This window comes from Pangasianodon hypophthalmus, chromosome 13 (genome assembly GCF_027358585.1).
Source record: "Pangasianodon hypophthalmus isolate fPanHyp1 chromosome 13, fPanHyp1.pri, whole genome shotgun sequence".
Taxonomy (NCBI): Eukaryota; Metazoa; Chordata; class Actinopteri; order Siluriformes; family Pangasiidae; genus Pangasianodon; species Pangasianodon hypophthalmus.
In genome coordinates this window covers 2,490,730-2,511,247 of record NC_069722.1, presented here as the reverse complement: position 1 = coordinate 2,511,247, position 20,518 = coordinate 2,490,730, and the positions used below count along the sequence as shown (strand labels likewise).

The following is a 20,518-nucleotide window of genomic DNA, read 5'->3' as shown; positions in this document are numbered from 1 at the left end:
AGTAGAAGTATTTCAATTTTTAGCAGTATTGTTTCTTTGACGAGGAGAAAATAAATTGGAAGGTTTTTTTGTTACATTTTTCAGCACTGAACTTAACAGACAGCTATGACTTTTGCATTCAGCTTGCACACTTCTTTGTTTCACGTGCTTTTGGAAGAAAAAAGGGGAAGTCTGAATTACTCCATTTTTTCCAACTAACATTTCTGATTCTCTGTCATAAGTGTCTTAAAAAAATGCCGTCTTGGTTTTGTGATCAAGTTCTGTACATAAGAAATGTGACATTATTATTCCATGACATTCTCGTCTACTATTTAAAAAATGTTACTTGGATCAAATAATCAAATTTTCTGGCTTATGATGTGTAAAACAGTGGTGGTTTAGTGGTTGATTTAAATGTTTGTGTCTTTTATTGTGTTTCTTTCAAAGTTTGAAAAGCTTTAGGAATGATGAACCATGAACATGTATAATTGTATTTTATAGTTGAATTCTTGTATTTATTACATATTCTTCTTACTGTTTACTATTCATTACAATATATATCTTATGTGGTAGCTACTTATCAATGTACTACCGTTCACTCTTAAACAGCTAACAGGTAGTGAAGTCTAGCTCACTTAAAATCTCTTTGGGGCATGCTATTATAGGAAAGTAATCAACGACAGTGGTGTGGTATGGTATGGTGCAGTGGTATGGCCATAGATTTTGACAAGCATTGATTATTTTTCTATTCTTCTATTGTGGCAGTTGTATACAGTGTTTTACTATTAAAAAAGCTTTAGTTGTGCTGTCTATTGTTTTCTCAGTAACAGTGTTATTGTGGAGAGGTGTGAATTGTTTGCTCAGCAGAGGGGCTCAGACCCCTCCCCTTTCTCATCACCCTGCTCACCAGCAGCTAAACTCAGAGTCATGATACTCTACACACAGAAACCCAACAGTGTCCTGACTAATATTGTAACAGCCTTGTCACAATAAAGTAGTTCATTTGTTTATACTGATTGAAAATATCCAATAAGTCGAATTCCATTATGCTGGTGGAATAGAATGCCAGCATACTGTGAGAAAGGGTTTAGGGACCACAGCCTTTACTGCTAACCTAACAGATCCTTATCACTGATATCAATTTTAGAAGGATATTACTCATGACTTGTTTCCATTGTGGGCTGTGCAGTTATTTCAGGGGGCTGTTAAAATTAGCCCCTTATCTGAACTTCAATCAAAAGTGCATGTACAAGTTGTACATCATCTATGACATCAATAAGTCCAACAAGTAACAAGACTGTACTTTGTTACTCTACTTAAGTATTTTTTGGGGGGATTTATACTTAACCATTATTGAAATTGAATACCAGTACTCTTACGTAATTATATCTCTTAATTACAAAAAAAAATACTTATGTTTTTATTTAGACCTTCAATGTACTTAAGAATCAAAATCATGTTGTATCGTGTGGAAGCCTGCTAAATACATGGGCAGGAGCTTTCCTGCTGCTGAGATCAGAGTCAGCCAATTCAATAGTGTTCTTTCTGTAAATTTGTAAATGTGTTTGTACATATGGATATATATCTATATATCACAGGAACTCAAGTTTCTGATACAATGATCCTATTTTTACATCTTATTTAGAGACGTGTGAGATGTGCCAAACATTTGCAGTGAATTTTCTCATAAGGAATTGCTGACTTCAATAAAATGCAGTCAGGCCTGAAGAGAAACTTATAAACTGTTGTGCTCAGACAGTAATCTTTAATGTTTGTTAGAATTAGTTTAATTTATTTTCTTGTCTTTGAGAGGAAAAACTTTTCACCAGCAGGTCCAGGTACCACAAAGGGAGATAATGGTTTATCTTTCTTTTTTGGTTCGGATGTTGCCGTAGGTCATACTTGTCATTCTCAAGGCCTGCAGACCAAATACAGCACACTGTCTTGTTTCTTTCGGCCCACACAAACTTCCAAAAAATAATACTGAAATCACCTGTTTTAGTGAATTTTTTTCACATTATCTAGAATTCACACCAGGCCTGTAGTGTAGCCACCGCCTCTGTTCTGTTCACACTACTGTTCAGGGGGCAATGGTGTTATGAAGTGAAGTTACTGTTACCGCCCCAAAGTTAATTACAGTAGTTTACAGTAAGAACACATCCCCAAGTGCCTTTCCTCTTATACCACATCAATTAGCCCACAATTAGCCACAATTACATTTTTTTTTTTAATTTATTAATGTGTAACACATCTTTTTTTCTCCATTTATAGTTATATTTGATGTTGTGGAACATCTGTGAAACCTTTTTTTTTACTAGTGTTACTTTCTGTGAAGTGTCTGCCATATAAGTCCCTGTGAATAAGCTGTTACTATAGAAACAATAACATTTTAAAACTAATGTATTAATATAAACCTGAGATTTGCAGCTGCACTAATATCAGAGCTGCTTCTGACCAATCAGAATCCAGAATTCAGGAATACTGTGGTTTAAATAATCCTCCCTTGATTTATTCATTCTTATTCATTATACTAATATATCTGTACCAATTATGTGCACAAAAACTTACATAAAAACAATAAAAGAGCAAATTTCCAACAGACTCATTACAAACACATTATAGATTACAGCATTGTGTAGCAGAAGCACAAAGCTTTTCCCCGAGCAAACTCGATCATACACGAGTGCTTTATGTCTGTTGCAGGAAGTGCAGAGGGTGAAGTAACACTGTTGTTTCAGTTGCGACTGAATTGCAGACACAATATAATATATTCAGATATAGCTGAAGTTTAGTTTATTCTTATGAAGATTATTAAACAAAAGACAGCTTTGAGTTTTTACATCACTGGTTTGATGATCCTTCTGTTTATTTTCTCTCCATAGTCTGTGTTCTTAGAGCATCTCTGCTGGCTGGTAAGTGTATTATTCATTTGAATAAATTTGATTTACTCTCTAGATCAGGGGCGTCAAACTCACTTTTTGTGAACCTCTGAGGTGTCATAAGCTACAGCTATTAAATGTACATCATGAAATATTAGTCAAAATGAGTAAATATTAGGTATTTAACAGTAACGTAGGGGAGTTCAACAACATTTGAATGAATTTTTTTAACTCCTTCAGTCCGCCTCAATGCCCTCCCATGTACACAAAACTGGCCAAAAAATAAACTCCACCACTTCAGATACATGGAAAAAGAACATCAACCGCATGAGTTCATGAGTTTCAATCGCATGCTCATGAGCTCATGAGTTTGAACCGCATGCTCAGGAAGCTCATGAGTTTCACCGTGAGAAGACAGTAGCAGTGGACACTATAATTAACACCAAGCTGAACGACACCTCAAGGACCAGGATGCTGAGACTTTATCTTAATTTAATGCTCAGTAAATTCAACATTTTTATCAATACATTTGGTTTGTTTTTTTTTTAAATTTGATACACATCACAATTAATCTTTGCCAGTTGATTGCAGACATTTTTTGCAATTTATGCATATTCATGCAAATGAGGTTTGCTTAATTAAATATGCATACCAAACATATTACCAAATAAAACCAAAAGTCCTAGACTTTGTATTATGTTAGAATTTAAATATTTATTTTACTGTGATTCCAGAATCTTAAAGCGTTTGATTAGAATTAAGATTAGCAAGGACTGTCATGAGAATACTTTCAAGGATGCATTCAACTGCTTGAAAGCCGAGTTATTACACTATAAACACATGATACATACTGATTTATGAGCGTGCCACTGCTGTCCTGTTTTAATTTGTTAGCTAAATGAGCTTTTAAGCTTGTGTTAGCATAATTAGATTACATACATTTCATTGCATCCAGAGCATTGCCTTACCTGGCTCCCTAAGTAATAAAACGTATCTACTTGATTCGGTATGGAAAGTGAGCCATTCAAACAATTCAAAGCTTTATACAGATTGTGTTTACAGACCTGTTTTTATTTTGTTTGTTTGTTTGTTTTTTTGCTCACAGGAGAATTATCTGGCTGTCCTGTGTGTACCGGTTTCAGCCATGTTTTTTTTTTTCAGGCTGAATTGAGGGTGAAAAGGCTTTGAGAAGAATCTAATAAGTGACTGACAGAAAGCCCATTAAAACACAAACGAGCATTCTAAACCATAACACAGTTTTCCAAATATTTTTTCCACCACATAATACACTTGTGCTGAGGCGATGGCTTAAATAATAATATTTTTTAATCATGTTCTACACATTTTCTAGGTTATTTGTACAAGTAAGAAAACTTAAAAATGACTACTGCTAAAGCACCTATTGCTTGTAATACAGCACTCTCATGCCACCTTCGAAACCTATTCAAAAGGTCTGTTTTGCGTAGCAGTGTTCTGGATTTTCTAGATTAGTCAATACTTTAGAATTTAAGGTCATAGATTTAGACATAAGATGTAGTCCTAATAATCACGATGGCAGCAGGAAGTTGTAAGAGAAACGGTGCTTGTGAGTGTATTTAACATCACTGAGCATGAAATCACTAAACATTTTATAGTTTGACTTGAAAACCTTGACAGACAGGGGTGTTTTGGCTCTGACGAGCCATGTAGTGAATGTCACTGTGCATAAATATTGCACGCAGCTAGTGTGTAAAAAGTGTGTAAAAAATGTCAATCATGTTGCTGCTGCTTCTGTACACTCACACAAATATTCATTTGGTTTTTAATCACTTACACAAACATATGTTCCTGACATAATACATGGTTCAAATATTAGTGTAGTCCTATATTATAAATCACTGAATCACACTAAAGCAGAACATGCAGCACATTTGTAAGTCTCTTTAGACACAGGTCTGACTTGCATCAACGCAGCAGATAGGCTTATCTTCTTTTAATTTTTCTCTCGCTGACCTGTTTTGTGATTTGTTTCTGATATTTGTATACAGTACATATATATATATATTTTTTGTTTGTTTGTTTGTTTGTTTTGTTTTGTTTTTTGTTTTTTGTTTGTTTAATTTGTTTCCTTTTCTTTTCTTTTTTTCTGACATTTATTGTTCAGAAAAAAATTTGGTCAGTTTTTTATTATTTCTTTTGCTATTTTTTTCTCTTTTTTCTTTTATTTTTTTATTCACTGATTTTAATTTATTTAATCATTAGTCATTATGTAAAAGACATTTCTGAGAAACAAATAGGACTGACAGATCATATCAGTCCAAGTGTCTGGTAATATTGTAATGAGATTCATTATTATTAATTAATATTAACCTGCATTTTGCTGTTTGTCTTAGGTGGCGCTAACATACGACTTGCTGGTGGCAATCACTCCTGCTCTGGTAGAGTGGAAGTGTATTATAATAACCAGTGGGGAACAGTGTGTGATGACAGTTGGGACATGAATGATGCGCAGGTGGTGTGTAGACAGCTTGGATGTGGTAATGCTGTCAGCGCACCTCAAAGTGCCCACTTTGGTGAGGGAAGTGGCCCAATATGGCTGGATGATGTTCAGTGTAATGGAACAGAGAGCTACATAGATCACTGTTCACACAGAGGATTTGGAGTAGAGGACTGTGGACATCATGAAGATGCTGGAGTCGTGTGCTCAAGTAAGTTGTTATTGTTTGTTGTTGCACTATCCTGTTTAAAGTGAATATATTTACAAAGTTATTCAATATATTTCTTTATTATAAGACCTGCAGACTCCCACATTGACTCGAATCTCCCCAAACTCTGTGGTCTCACCTGGAGAAGTCCTTCAGTTCAGATGTACCACACCCAGCCCAACATGCATCTCTGTGGACTTCAGGTTGTATAAAGATGGGACTTCAGTAAAGAATCAAACTGCAGAGTCTACAACAACATTTAATCTGACTGTAGATGCCTCACATCAGGGCCAGTACACCTGTGACTACTCATACAGGGAAAGTAACTCCACATCATCCAGGAGCAACTCCATTACCATCACTGTGGGTAAGTGCAGAGAGGATGTTATACTGAACAGCATTAAGTCATTAATTAATTATTAAATGCTGTTCAAATAATTGCCATTGATTATCCAAAACGTATATATAATTTAAATAGCATTAACAAAACTAATACATAAATACTGTTAGTGATGCCTGGTCATGATCTTGAATAGGATGGCTAAAATATTCCACTATCTATCAGTAACTTTCTGTTACTATTATTTAAATAATAAAACACTCTGTATAATGCTGTTACAGGAAAATAATGAACAACAGGGTGGTGTAATGAAGTGGAGTTACCCATCCCACTGTTACTACTGTTGATTAACCTCTAACACCACATCCCTAAGGGTTTTATTCTTTTGAATACAACACCAAATTCTAGTCATTCTAGTCTTTTTTGTTTGTCCATAGACTCTGCAAATTGTATTTTCCCTTGTAGTGCTTCTCTTGTCTCAGAAACTCTCGTCTCAGAAGGCTAGCTTCTCTTGGTCCAGACTCTCTCATCTCAGAAATGATTAGATTACAGATGGAACAATTTACTATATCCACTGGATTGTTCCTAATGTTCTATTTCACCCCTCCTAACCACCCGGGGTGGTGTTAAAGCACCTACATCCCTGTGACACTGTCGAAAGGACGCACTGGTCTGAGGTGCTTGCTGCTAGCCCTGTGTGTGTAGCAATCTCAGAAGTCTTTGACTGAATAAAATCTAAATGTCTATACTTGGTGCTTGGCCATGGTGCATGTGCATATCATGCCTCATCAGGCACAACCACAAAGGAGGCAATTAATCAACAGCCACATTACTTTTTGCAATGTAGATATATAGCACATATTTGATTGTTCAGCTGAGACTCTATAGTTTGGATATAAAATGTATTTTTATTTGTCTGAACAAATTGAGAATTCTCAAGAATAAGCTTGTTCAAAGTTCAAACTTTTCTTCAACTTCAGCTGGTTTTGTTTCTAATATTATTTCATTTCATGGCTCCTTCGTAACACCTTCATTTTTTAACCTGCTAAATCAGGCGGTAATGAGATCAGGCTGGTGAATGGTCCGAGTAACTGTTGTGGTCGAGTGGAGATCCAGCACAATGGCTGTTGGGGAACAGTGTGTGATCATTCCTGGGACTTAAAGGATGCAGAGGTGGTGTGTAGACAGCTTGGATGTGGTGAAGCCGTCAGCGCTCCTCGTAATGCCCGCTTTGGTCAGGGAAGTGAACCAACCTGGCTGGATGATGTTCAGTGTAATGGAACTGAGAGCTACATAGATCACTGCTCACACAGAGGATTTGGAGTGGAGAACTGTGGACATGGTGAAGATGCTGGAGTCGTGTGCTCAAGTAAGTTGTTATTGTTTGTTGTTGCACTATCCTGTTTAAAGTGAATATATTTACAAAGTTATTCAATATATTTCTTTATTATAAGACCTGCAGACTCCCACATTGACTCGAATCTCTCCAAACACTGTGGTCTCACCTGGAGAAGTCCTTCAGTTCAGATGTACCACACCCAGCCCAACATGCATCTCTGTGGACTTCAGTTTGTATAAAGATGGGACTTCAATAAAGAAGCAAACTGTAGAGTCTACAACAACATTTACTCTGACTGTAGATGCCTCACATCAGGGCCAGTACACCTGTGACTACTCATACAGGGAAAGTAACTCCACATCATCCAGGAGCAACTCCATTACCATCACTGTGGGTAAGTGCAGAGAGAATGTTATCCTGAACAGCCTGAAGTCATTAATTATTTATTAAATGCTGTTCAAATAATTGCCATTGATTATCCAAAACTTATATATAATTTAAATAGCATTAACAAAACTAATACATAAATACTGTAGAAATGCCTGCTCATGATATTGAATAGGATCGCTAAAATATTCCACTATCTATCAGTAACTTTCTGTTACCATTATTTAAATAATAAAACACTCTGTGTCATGCTGTTACAGGAAAATAATGAACAACGGGGTGGTGTAATGATGTGGACTTGCCCATCCCACTGTTACTACTGTTGATTTTCCTCTAACACCACATCCCTAAGGGTTTTATTCTTTTGAATACAATACCAAATTCTAGTCATTCTAGTCTTTTTTGTTTGTCCATAGACTCTGCAAATTGTATTTTCCCTTGTAGTGCTTCTCTTGTCTCAGAAACTCTCATCTCAGAAGGCTAGCTTCTCTTGTCCCAGACTCTCTCATCTCAGAAATGATTAGATTACAGATGGAACAATTTACTATAACCACTGGATTGTTCCTAATGTTCTATTTCACCCCTCCTAACCACCCGGGGTGGTGTTAAAGCACCTACATCCCTGTGACACTGTCGAAAGGACGCACTGGTCTGAGGTGCTTGCTGCTAGCCCTGTGTGTGTAGCAATCTCAGAAGTCTTTGACTGAATAAAATCTAAATGTCTATACTTGGTGCTTGGGCATGGTGCATGTGCATATCATGCCTCATCACACAAAACCACTAAAGAGGCAATTAATCAACAGCCACATTACCTTTTTCAGTGTAGATATACAGCACATATTTGATTGTTCAGTGTACACTCTGGATTGAATTTAGTTTGGATGTAAAATGGATATTTAGTCGACTAAACAAATTCACTATTCTTAAGCATACAAGGATTGAAAATAGGGAAGTTCAGATTTTTCAGTCCGCCTCAATTCCCTCCCATGTACACAAAACTCTGCCCCAGAATCATAAAGCGTTTGATTAGAATTACGATTAGCAAGGACTGTCATGACAACACTTTCAAGGATGCATTCAACTGCTTGAAAGCCAAGTTATAACACTATAAACACATGATACATACTGATTTATGAGAATGGCCAAGAGTGTCACTGCTGTCCTGTTTTAATTTGTTAGCTAAATGAGCTTTTAAGCTTGTGTTAGCATAATTAGATTACATACATTTCATTGCATCCAAAGCATTGCCTTACCTGGCTCTCTAAGTAATAAAACGTATCTACTTGATTTGGTATGGAAAGTGAGCCATTCAAACAATTCAAAGCTTTATACAGATCATGTTTACAGACCTGTCCAGGAGCAGTGTTGCTAATTCTGCATCCAACTTCAGCCCTTTCAGCAGTAATAAAATACTCCATCTTGCAAAAGCACCTCCAAAAAGCACTTATTGTCATTAAATTATTCAACTTTTTTCTTTTGCTCACAGGAGAATTATCTGGCTGTTCTGGGTGTAACGGTTTCAGCCATGTTTATTTTAATTATTATTATTTCCAAACAGACTAAGATGAGAGTGAGGGGGAGCTGAGAAGAATCTAATAAGTGACTGACAGAAAGCCCATTAAAACACAAACGAGCATTCTGAACCATAACACAGTTTTTCAAATGTCTTTTTCCACCACATAATACACTTGTACTGAGGCCATGGCTTAAATAATAATATTTTTTAATCATGTTGTACACATTTTCTAGGTTATTTGTACAAGTAAGAAAACTTAAAAATGACTACTGCATTTTTATTTTATTAAAGTTATTATTATTATTATTATTATTACTATCATCTATTCTGTTAATTAACACCAGAGGGGGAGGTGGTGAGTAAAAAAAATAGTAACAAATTGGATTTAAAAGGTGTAAGTATACAGTATAAGATTTACCTAGTGGAAATTATAGAAGGTTCATTATTCATTATGTAAAAGACATTTCTGAGAAACAAATAGGACTGACAGATCATATCAGTCCAAGTGTCTGGCAATATTGTAATGAGATTCATTATTATTAATTAACATTAACATGCATTTTGCTGTTTGTCTTAGATGGCGCTAACATACGACTTGCTGGTGGCAGTCACTCCTGCTCTGGTAGAGTGGAAGTGTATTATAATAACCAGTGGGGAACAGTGTGTGATGACAGTTGGGACATGAATGATGCGCAGGTGGTGTGTAGACAGCTTGGATGTGGTAATGCTGTCAGCGCACCTCAAAGTGCCCACATTGGTCAGGGAAGTGGCCCAATATGGCTGGATAATGTTCAGTGTTCTGGAAGTGAAAGCGCCATCACACAGTGCTCTCATAATGGATTTGGAAACCACAACTGTGGCCATGGTGAAGATGCTGGTGTTACTTGCTCAGGTACAGAAAACTCTTATATTATGACCTTGTCATGAATGTGATTATATTTAAATTGCACTGATTAACTTTTATTGGTTAGAAAAAAATACACAGGTGTAGCACAATTATTTATCGTTCTTTTGTCAGCTAGGTAAATAATATAGTGTTCACTGGATTATTAAAACTACTTGAGGAGTTTGTGTTTGTAGAGCAGCAGCCACAACAAGACAACAAGGATGCAGTTAGCTTGGGTGTTTACGGATAATATTCGTGCAATGCAGTCAATAATAATTTAAATAGCATTAACAACACTAATATGTAAACACTGTTAGTGATGGTTAAGTAGGACAGCAAAATCTTCTACTACCTATCAGTAATTTGCTGTTACTAGTATGGATAAAACACTCACCTTTATGGGAAAATAATCAATGATGGGGGTGTTGTGGTGAAGCAGAATTAGTGTAACATCCTAAAGTTGTTTATCTTATAACAGCACATACTTAAGTGTTTAATTCCTCTTATACCACACCAATTTACGAACAATTTTATTTTTTTAAGAAGAAAATTTCGTACTTTTACTCTGTTTTTAATTATACTACATGTGGTGACATGCCTGTGAAACAAGTTAGTTCCTTCTATTTGCTTATGATACAGCAGCTATAAATAGTTGTGTCCTCAATAGCCTCTCTTTTATCCCTCTTTAAGTTAATAAGACAAAAAAAACAGCTTGTCATGTAACTGCAAAGTGCAAACCTTCTGTCCCTGACTTTCCAGTGTCAGAAAAATTTGCAGCTCTGATTTCGGCTATAAAACAGATTAGTTCTCTTCATTTCATCGTTTTCAATAAGAGAGACCCTGCTCTTTCTGTTCTAGTGAAGCTGCAGCAGCCCAGTATCTCTTTCAGTGCTGCTGGTGGACCAGAAGTGACAAGGGGCTATGGCTTCTCCATCATCTGCTCAATTGAACCTCAGTATCCAGGAGGTTCCTTCCACTTGAAGTTCAGTGGATCCAACATCACCAGAACTCAGTCAGCTGTTAATCACTCAGCCGTCTTCCTGTTTCCTGAGGCAGATTTTGTCCATCAGGGAATCTACAGCTGTACTTATGAAGTTATCGTGTCCTCACGCACCTTTACTTCCACTACCACTGAGCTCCTGTTCATCACTGTGAAAGGTACAGTAAAATAAACTAGTTCTTTTATTTTATGTTCTGCAGTTTAATGGGTAAAAATACTTGATGAAGACAATTTCTCTCTCAGCATCTCTGGCTCCCTACATTGGTGTTGGAGTGACAGCAGGACTGCTTCTCATATTAGTTCCAGTCATCATTTGGTTTGTGAAGACACAAAAAAGACGTCAAAGACAATGTCAGATGGACAGGAAGAAGGATACACAGTGTGAGTTGTTAAAATCATAAACATTTCACTATAATTGTAAAACATCCCTTTGATGACAAAACGAATTAAATTATTTTATACCACAGGGTTGTTTCACACTGTTTCATATACTGTGTGTGTGTATTTGTGTGTGTATATATATATATATATATATATATATATATATATATATATATATATATATATATATATATATATATATATATATGTATGTAAATATATGCACATGTAATATTTCCTTAATGCCATTTAGACCTATATGAAATGATGGTTCTAGAAAATATTTAATTTGTGTGTGTAAATTTGATGGCATAATTACAAAAGTGCAGTAACTCATTGAAAATTATATTATTCAATGCCCATCAATCAAGCTTTACATTAGTTAGTCTTCTTATGCAGAAATTTACACACACTCAGGAGCAGGAGTAGGATATGAAAGTTTTTCTGAATTTATGGCACTTTTATGAATAACATACTTTTTGTGTAAATTCTCATACAAATGATTTGTGCATAAATCCGTTTGTATCCAGCTTGATAAATAAGGTCCATTGTTTCTATAGTAAGAATCTAAACAGTGATTGTATGGCAGATGCTCTATATAAGTAGATTTTTAAAAATGTATGCAATTGTTGATATGGTGTTCTGTAAGGAGATTTTTTTAGCATTTATGTAAGAAGCTTCTAGTGCCAGTGTAATAGTCAGTGCAATAGTCAGAGATAAAACCATAACTTTAAGTTTTCCAACAAGGATTAGTCTTCAGGATAGAGGAGTTTGCTGAAAAACACTTTGCAGTCTCTTAGTAGGACAGACTACTTATGTTGTTTTATTAAAAATTATCTTGTTTTGCAGACTTAAAACTATGACAAACTCTTTAATTAATCAAAAATTGTAATTGTTGGCAAATTGCTGAGACATAAGATGCAATCAACTTCAGTTGTTGATTATTTTCCTGTAATAGCATAACACAGCTTTTTATTCATTACTTGTCTTATTCTTGTTGAAATTGAATATACCTTGATACTAATATGCTGAAAACTTGAATTTTGATGCAATCATTTTATAGGTGCCAGAAACACATGTGACAGTCCCCAAGGAGAGGTTGAGACAGATGATGAAGCCGATTATGAAAACACCGAAACTATTTTCCCGCAGAAGGACGATTCAGACAACTCTGATAATGACTACATTAATGTTGATGCTCATGAACAAAGAAGTGATGTGGACAATGACTATGAGGATGTAGACATTTATGCAAACTGTGTAGAGTAGTGCTGAGAACTAAACAATTATCCAATATCTACAGTCCACAAACAATAACATGGTTAATTTGGATAATTTTCCGTTATTAAGATATTATTATTTTCTAGTTGTTTTAAATAAAACCACTTTTAGAATCAGTTTGTTTTCATCTGTTTAGTCTGCTTAGATGTTACTACATTAAAACTTTTATTTCCATGTTCTTACTAGTTTATTGTTACCCATTTATCTCACTGCTACTTGATATTAAAATGCTTTAGAGGTCCAATACAAATTGGTCCTTTTTCATTTTGTATTTTAATGTTAAATATTGAAATGCATCAAGATTTAAATTATATATCAGTGTTTTCCATAAACTACTGACAAATCAAAAAATAATGATAGGGTCACCTGAAATTTAGTTTTTAATTCATATATCACTCCTAAACAGTCATATAGAGTCAAATGATATTTTGAAATTAGATTTAGATTTAAAATGTCATATAATTTTTTAACTGTTAGACTCATTTTGTCTATTTCTTTCCTAACACTGATATTTATTTTAATTGGGTTTCATTTGCTTTCCATATTTTGTGAAGAATTTATTCAATTTTAAATGTATTTTATCCATTTACTTCATTTATTCTCTTACCTTCCTGCAACATACAGTCAGGTCCGGAAGTATTTGGACAATGACAGAGTTTTTGTGATTTTGTCTTTATACACGACCATAATGAATTTGAAATAAAACAATCAAGATGTGATCGAAGTGTAGACTTTCAGCTTTATTTTAAGATGTTCTACAAAAATATGGCATTTACCATTTAGGAATTACAGCTACATTTTCAGGGGCACAAAGGTATTTGGACAATTGACTGACAAGAAGTGTTGACCTGCATGGGAATGGCTGAAGGATGAATGGACTCTCTGACTCCTCCCCTTGCTATTGGGGAAGCCCAGCTTGCGGCCCGGCAGCTGCCACCAAGGATGCAACTGGAATATCGACTCCTTACAGGAAGAGCAGAGTGGGTCCAGTGTCACTGGTCCACTTCCCTAGATGAAACCTTTCAGTTGGCAGAGGATCACCTGGAGGCAGCCTCTGGTCCAAATGTCTCCTATTTCTCTCTCTCTCTCTCTCTCTCTCCTCTTGATTCTCCTTCCCCAGTACCAGCACTGGGGCCCTGAAACAGACATCCTGGACCCAGTTTTTATCCTGCTTTTACTCCCCTCCATGCCCTGCCTCTCTAAAATCTCTCCATGATCTGTCTCTCTCTCTCTCTCTCTCCACAGAGGGAACATCCAATCCCCACCAGAACTGGGGCAAAGCCAGGGCAGCTTTGTTGGGCGCTGCAAGGAAACTGGCCATTTCCAGGATCAGTGTTCCCGCATGGAGGTGGGATCCCAGACATGCCTCAGGCCTTGGTGGACTTGGACCTTGGACATGGGTAGCTCAGTGGTTAAGACATTAGACTTCTGATTCGAATGTTGGGAGTTCAAATCCCAGCACTGCCAAGCTGGTCCCTTGGGGAAGACCCTTAACCATTCAGTTGTATGAAATGAGATAAATGTAAGTTGCTCTGGATAATGGTGTCTGCCAAATGCCATAAATATAATGTAATCAGACCACAATCCACTGAATGCGAGGCATTGGGAAATAGCTGGCTCACTTATTTTGGGAACAAATTGTCTGGGGTTTAGGAAAATGTTAAAAATCATGATGAATGGGTCCTGCTGCTGGGTTGCTCGGAGTGGGATGTGGGCAGCTCTGGCCAGGGAGGCGGGGCCTGGCCCGTCAACGTTTGTGCCACATCATGGTGACTCGGAGGTGGAGGAGGGCTCCACCCCCCACCCGCATCTGTGGGGACTCCACCTAGGGACTTCCCTTTGGAACAGACGTGATGAGTCTCTTCATCATACTTTTGACCAAGTGAGAGTAATCATAAATAATGGTCAAATAATCCAGCCAGAAATTGCACTTACCTACCCTTATTTTTCAGTCGTCAAGGAGGACACTCACACAAAGGAAGAGACCACTCAATTATTAGTTCCAAAAAGCTGCAGGAAAATGCTTTTCCATGTAGCTTATTATAATCCCATGGCAGAGCATCCAGGGCAGGATAAAATACTCAACCTTCTAATGGCTCATTCCTGTTGGCCAGGCATGCCGGTGGTGTGCAGCAAGCCATGAATATCAGCTGGTGAACACCTTGGCCACCCAAAAAGCGCCATTGCAACCACAGATTCTGACTGACCAGGGCACTACGTTCAGGGCACACCAGTGTTTACCATCTGCAAACAGATGGCCTAGTAGCAAGGTTTAATCAAACGCTAAAAATCATGATTTGGAAGTTCGTTTATGAGGATGCGCAGAATTGAGATAAGGAGTTTGAACCCCTGTCATTTGCAGTATGAGAGGTCCCACAAGCCGCCGGGGGTTCTCCCTATTTGAATTATTATAGCGGCACAATCCCTGGGGCATTTTAGACGTCATTAGAGAAAATTTGGAGGAGGAACATTCAGTACAATCGTTACATATACATTGCAGTACAGGGAAATTCTTTTCTCCACATATCCTAGATTATTAGGAAATTGGGAGAAGAGCACAGGGTCAACCATGATAGGTTTAAGTGCCTTGCTCAGGGGCCCAACAGTGGCAGCTTGGCCCCATGACATTCTGATCAGTAACCCAGAGCCTTAACCACTGAGCCACCACTGCCCTAAATGTAGACTAGAGAAGTGTTTATGATAGTGTAGTAGTGTTTACTGTATGTTTTAACAAGTTTAGTTCTGGTTGCACTATTAGTTTTAGGATTTCTGCTTTTCACAAACAGGAAATGGTCAAAATAGAACCACCTCTTTAGCTACATGAAAAAAAAACACCAGCCATCAAGACTTCATGAGCATCACCATAAGAATACAGCAGCAATGAGCACTGTAATTAACACCAAACTGAATGACGCCTCAAAGACCAGGATGCTAAGACCTCATCTCACTTTACTGATTGGTAAAATCAACTTTTATCAATATTTTTGTCTTATTTTAAATGTTAATATATTATTTCGACATTTTATATGTGTGGAATGTATACTTACAGTAGACAAACAGACACAGTAAATGGTTCTTTTTTAAAGCAACAGATATTGCTTGTTTTTTTTTTTAATTATCTTTGCATAAATGATGCCTCATCTATTTAAATATAAATTTGCATACTTAATAAAACCAGAAATCCTATCTTTGGATAATGTCAGATTTAAAATGTTTCCAGGGAAAGAATTTTACATGACAATTTTTCTTTTACATAAACTGTTACATAAAATCTAATATAATTCCAATAATTGTCAGCATTTTGAGAAATTCCTCTGCAAAATCCTTCTGAATAGGACTAGGAATGAACACATAAAATTAGATGAATATAGAAAGAAGCTTTTCCGTGATACCTGACACAATGTGATTGTAAAGTGGACAGAGCTACAGTTTAAGAGAAAATTTTGTTATAGATGCAGTTCATCACAAAAATGTGAAAAATGATTGACATGACCAACATTCTATCTGCTTCTACCTATAGTGTCTTGCTTTAGGTAGATACAGCATTATCTTTATTTTTAATTGTTTACAAATTTCAATGTATAACTGACACTATATTATCTATATTTCAGTGGTTGGTATGACAATATCTCAGGATTGTGCCACAATTATAATCTTATTTTGAGATGTTTGAGTTGTGCCAAGCTTCTGCAGTGGACTTTTTCACCTCTTGTAGTGGAATTAGTGACTTCAACAAATAAAATGTGTTTTATTATTTTTATTTCTTATTATTTCACGAGGAATAATAAAATTCCTGTGCTAATGATTTTGAAACCAGTGTCTTGTGGACTGTGTGCTGTTATAGGGAAATAATCCATGAAGGGGTAGTGTGATGAAACAGGGTTACTGTTTACATTTTAAATACTCTGAAGTTGATTATTTTCCTGTAACAGTGTGTTCTTAAGTGTTTTATTCCACTTATACCACAGCAATTTGCAAATGTTTGCTTTTTTAATTTAAGATTATTAGACAAAAGTTTTTACATCACTGGTTTAATGAAATTCCTCTGCTTTATATTTTCTCCATAGACAGCATTTTTCTGATATCTCTGATGGCTGATGCGTCTATTATCATTTGAAGAAAATTGATTTACTGTCTAGAATGTCCCTTTGAAATGAATTGTTTTTCTCCTTTTTGTATTTTTTTCTCATGTTTTCCCCCATGTTTTCATTCCTGTTTTTGTGTCAAATTGCATTTTGTTTTTGATTTGTTGATGTGCAAATGCAAACATGCATATTTCTTTCTCCTTTTTGCCATTATTTATTTATTTTTTAATTTAATCTAAAATGTATTCAAATGTGTTAACATACACTATAAGATGATAATAATTATATTATAATAAACTATAAAGTTCACTATTCATTATGTAAAATTTGTGATTTTTTGGGGGGTGGGGTCTTGGTGAGGTCTAGGGTGGAGATGAACCAGGCTCTTCCCAACTGGTCCACCAGGTCCTCCACCCATTGGGAGGGAATACACATCAAATGTGTACCAGACCAGATAAGTGCGACTGGAGACGCGGGGAGAAGTCGGGTCCTAGTTCCTGTCCTCCTCATCTACCACCCGTCGGAGCATCCTTTTCAGCATCTGATTAAATTGCTCTACCAGGCCATCGGTCTTCGGGTGGTAGACAGATGTTCTCAAGTGTTTCACCTGCAACAACCAACACAGATCCATCATTGTTTTGGACATGAATGGCGTACCTTGGTCAGTCATGATGTCCTTTGCGATCCCCACATGGCTGAAGAGGGGAAGGAGCTCATGGGCAATGTTGCGGGAGGTTGCCTTTTGGAAGAGAACTGCTTTGGGGTACTGGGTGGCGTAGTCCACGATGACCAGGATGTATTCATGACCCCAGGCAGACTTTGGCAGCGGCCCTACGAGATCCATACTTATACGTTCAAAGGGGATGCCGATGATGGGGAGAGGAATGAGCGGTGCGGGAGCAGGTTTGTAGGGGCTCGTCCGCTGGCACTGGGGGCATTGCTGACAGAAGGCCCTGACTTCTGCATCCATCCTGGGCCAAGTGAATCTGTCTGGGCTCTACCCAGTGTTCTGTTTTCTGATAGAGGAGTCACCCTCTTACCAGGAAGTGAGTGGCAGGCAAGCGTTGGTCTGGCTGTTGGGGAACGCCTTCGATGACCCGCACCTGGATCCAGCAGTTCTTCAGCCTGGGGTCTACCTTCTGTTCCTAGCGACCTAGGTAGACACAACAGACACAGGGTTAGTTAAGAGCTGGCTCACCTACTGAGGTCGATCCAGCATCGCCTTTGCCCTGGACCAAGCAGACCCGCTGGATCCACTGCCGCTTAGTCCAGGCCTTCTTCCTCCAGGTACACGTTACTTGGAGGGAACCTTTGGGCTTAGACGTGGGAAGGATGGAAGGGCGTGCTAGGGTGAAGGTGCTTCCAGAGTTTAATAAGGCAGAGACTGGGTGGCCATTGACCCTCACGTTGACTGTGGGAATATTGGGAGGAGCCACCAAATGCAGTGCGCAGCTTGCCAACCAGGGCTTGTCCAGGGGTCATGGGGTGGCAGGATCTGGCTCTGTCGGCACAGGCAGGGTGGTTGATCCTAGGTCTCCCCTCCCAGAGGGTGGTGATTCCAGGTGCCGAACCAGCGGAGGTCTGGGTGGCTCTTGCTGGTCGCCCCGCCAATCTCCAATGTGGCTACCGCTCACTCCAGAGCCTCAATCATTTCTCAGGGATTTGGACCCCCCTCAGACCGACGGCCTTCCTTTCTTCGGGTGGCAGAGCCCTCAGGAACCTGTCCATGGCCACCCTCTCGGCAACCTTGGTGGTGGTCAGGCATTCAGGTTGCAGCCACCTCTTGGTAGTCCACAACAGTTTGTCCATTTGGCTCTGAGGGGTGGCTTTGGGGTTATAACTCCACCAATGGTGCTCTGCCACTGCGCTGGAAGGAAGATTTCACTTTTCACTAGGTCATCCGACAGGGCGAGGTAGGCTAGCTGGGCCTCTCCTGTGAGGAGTGGAGTGAGGGCACGGGCCCAGTCCTCCCGGGACCATTCTTCCTGCTGTGCGACTTGTTCAAACGTGAGTAAGAATGCCTCAACGTTAGCAGCCCTGGTGGTTTGAAAACATGCTGGTTGTGAAGCTAACAGTAGCTACAAATTTTCCATCATGGTTAATTTGGCTAGCTGTAAATTTGGTAGCTAACTAAATAAATTCTAGAGCTAAAATAGTTTATCTATTATGCCCAAAAAATCACTTTTTTTCCATGCTCTTTGTTTTGCTTGCTAATCACTGTAGATAATAAATAAGGAATAAAACACTATGGGGCCTGCTGTAGGAAAATAAACTTATAACAGCATGTCAAAACGTGTTTTATTCCTCTTAAGCTACAGAAATTTACCAGTGATTAACATTTATTATTAAAGAACATCATAATTCTTATCTGTTTATAGTTACATTTAATGTTGTGAAACTTCAACAAAGCAAGTTCTCATTTATGTTATAGCAGCTATAAACTGCCGTTCCCTCACCAGCCTCCCTGCAGCTTGTAATTTTACCAATAAACCACAAAGTACCAATAAACTCCCTTGTCCTGAAGGATTTTCTGTTTCAGAACACTTAAAAGATTTACCACTGACTGTTAAAAAGTGACACTGGAGACTCCTCACACAAATGTTACACAGACATCTCCTCTCAGAAAACTTATGAAAAATTACATGTTTTTAAAAACGTGCATATGTGGAGAATCCACCATACAGATCTCTGCAAGTTGTTACTGTAGAAGTGATAACACATTAATATAAAGCTGAAGAAAATTAATCAACCCCTTCTGACCAGATTTAAGACTTTACCTGTCATATGGGGCCATTGAGAGTACAGGGAGGCAGATACAACTGCAGAAATCTAACCACGAACACAAACAGAAGCATAATGCTCCAACAATCAATAAGGGAAAACATGGAACTTAAATAGGGTGACTAATAGGGAAATACGAAACAGGTGTGCAAAATCAAGAGAGGAAACGGAGCAGACAACAAAAGAAGAGATTCAAAAAGTGAGTGAGGGTGCGCTCTCATGGTCTGGGGAGGAATCGTCCATGGTGACCATGACATAGCCTCCCTTAAGGCTCCTGAAGTGCCCAAACTTAGGAGGGCCTAGACCACTGAGTAGAGCGACAGCCACTGTGTGGCCAGAAGATAGTGGGAGTGACGATGACAGTGAAATGGGGGGGGGGGGAGAAGCAACGACAACAGTGAAGCGGCTCAGTGGAGCAAGGGGGTAGAGTGACATCCTCGGTAGGGCGCAACAGAGAGATCCCTGCTCTGCTATCCAAGGTGTTATTCCAGTTGCTGAGCAGTTTCTCAAGCTGGAGTTGGTCCTGCTTGAGGAGAAAGGCAATCACTTGCCATAGCGCTGCCTGTTCTGCTGCATTCATATTTGGTTGGAGCATTCTTTCATGAGGGGAGTCCAGGGAGGTGGATGCAAATGCAGAATCTTTTTAATGAACAAAAAAGCAACGAAGAAACAAGCAAGGACTGGGAAAGAACCGAAAAAGTAGAACAACAAGGGCTGGACTAATGATAGGCACGGAAAAGCAAGGAAAACTTGAACTTGAAAACAAAAGCTATTCACAGTGCAAACAGTAACCGAAATCTAACCACAGACACAGACACAGACATAAGCATAATGCTCCAACAACCAAAGAGGGAAAACACGGAACTTAAATAGGTTAACTAATGGGGAAATATAAAACAAGTGTGCAAAAAGAGAGGAAATGGACCAGACAACTAAAGAAGAGATTGAAAAAGTGAGTGAGGGTGCACTCTGATGGTGGT

The 20,518-nt window shown here is 38.1% G+C and overlaps 1 protein-coding gene across 1 annotated transcript in view; it reads left to right on the top strand.

The window, feature by feature from the left end:
• The window catches only part of LOC113528224 (uncharacterized), a 131,406-nt gene that overhangs the window by 48,057 nt on the left and 62,831 nt on the right, over positions 1-20,518 (top strand). The window contains 4 exon segments of the mRNA XM_053239390.1: positions 5,231-5,545; positions 6,937-7,251; positions 7,337-7,615; positions 10,869-11,168. Of these exon segments, the coding sequence (XP_053095365.1) occupies positions 5,231-5,545; positions 6,937-7,251; positions 7,337-7,615; positions 10,869-11,168 (1,209 nt within the window).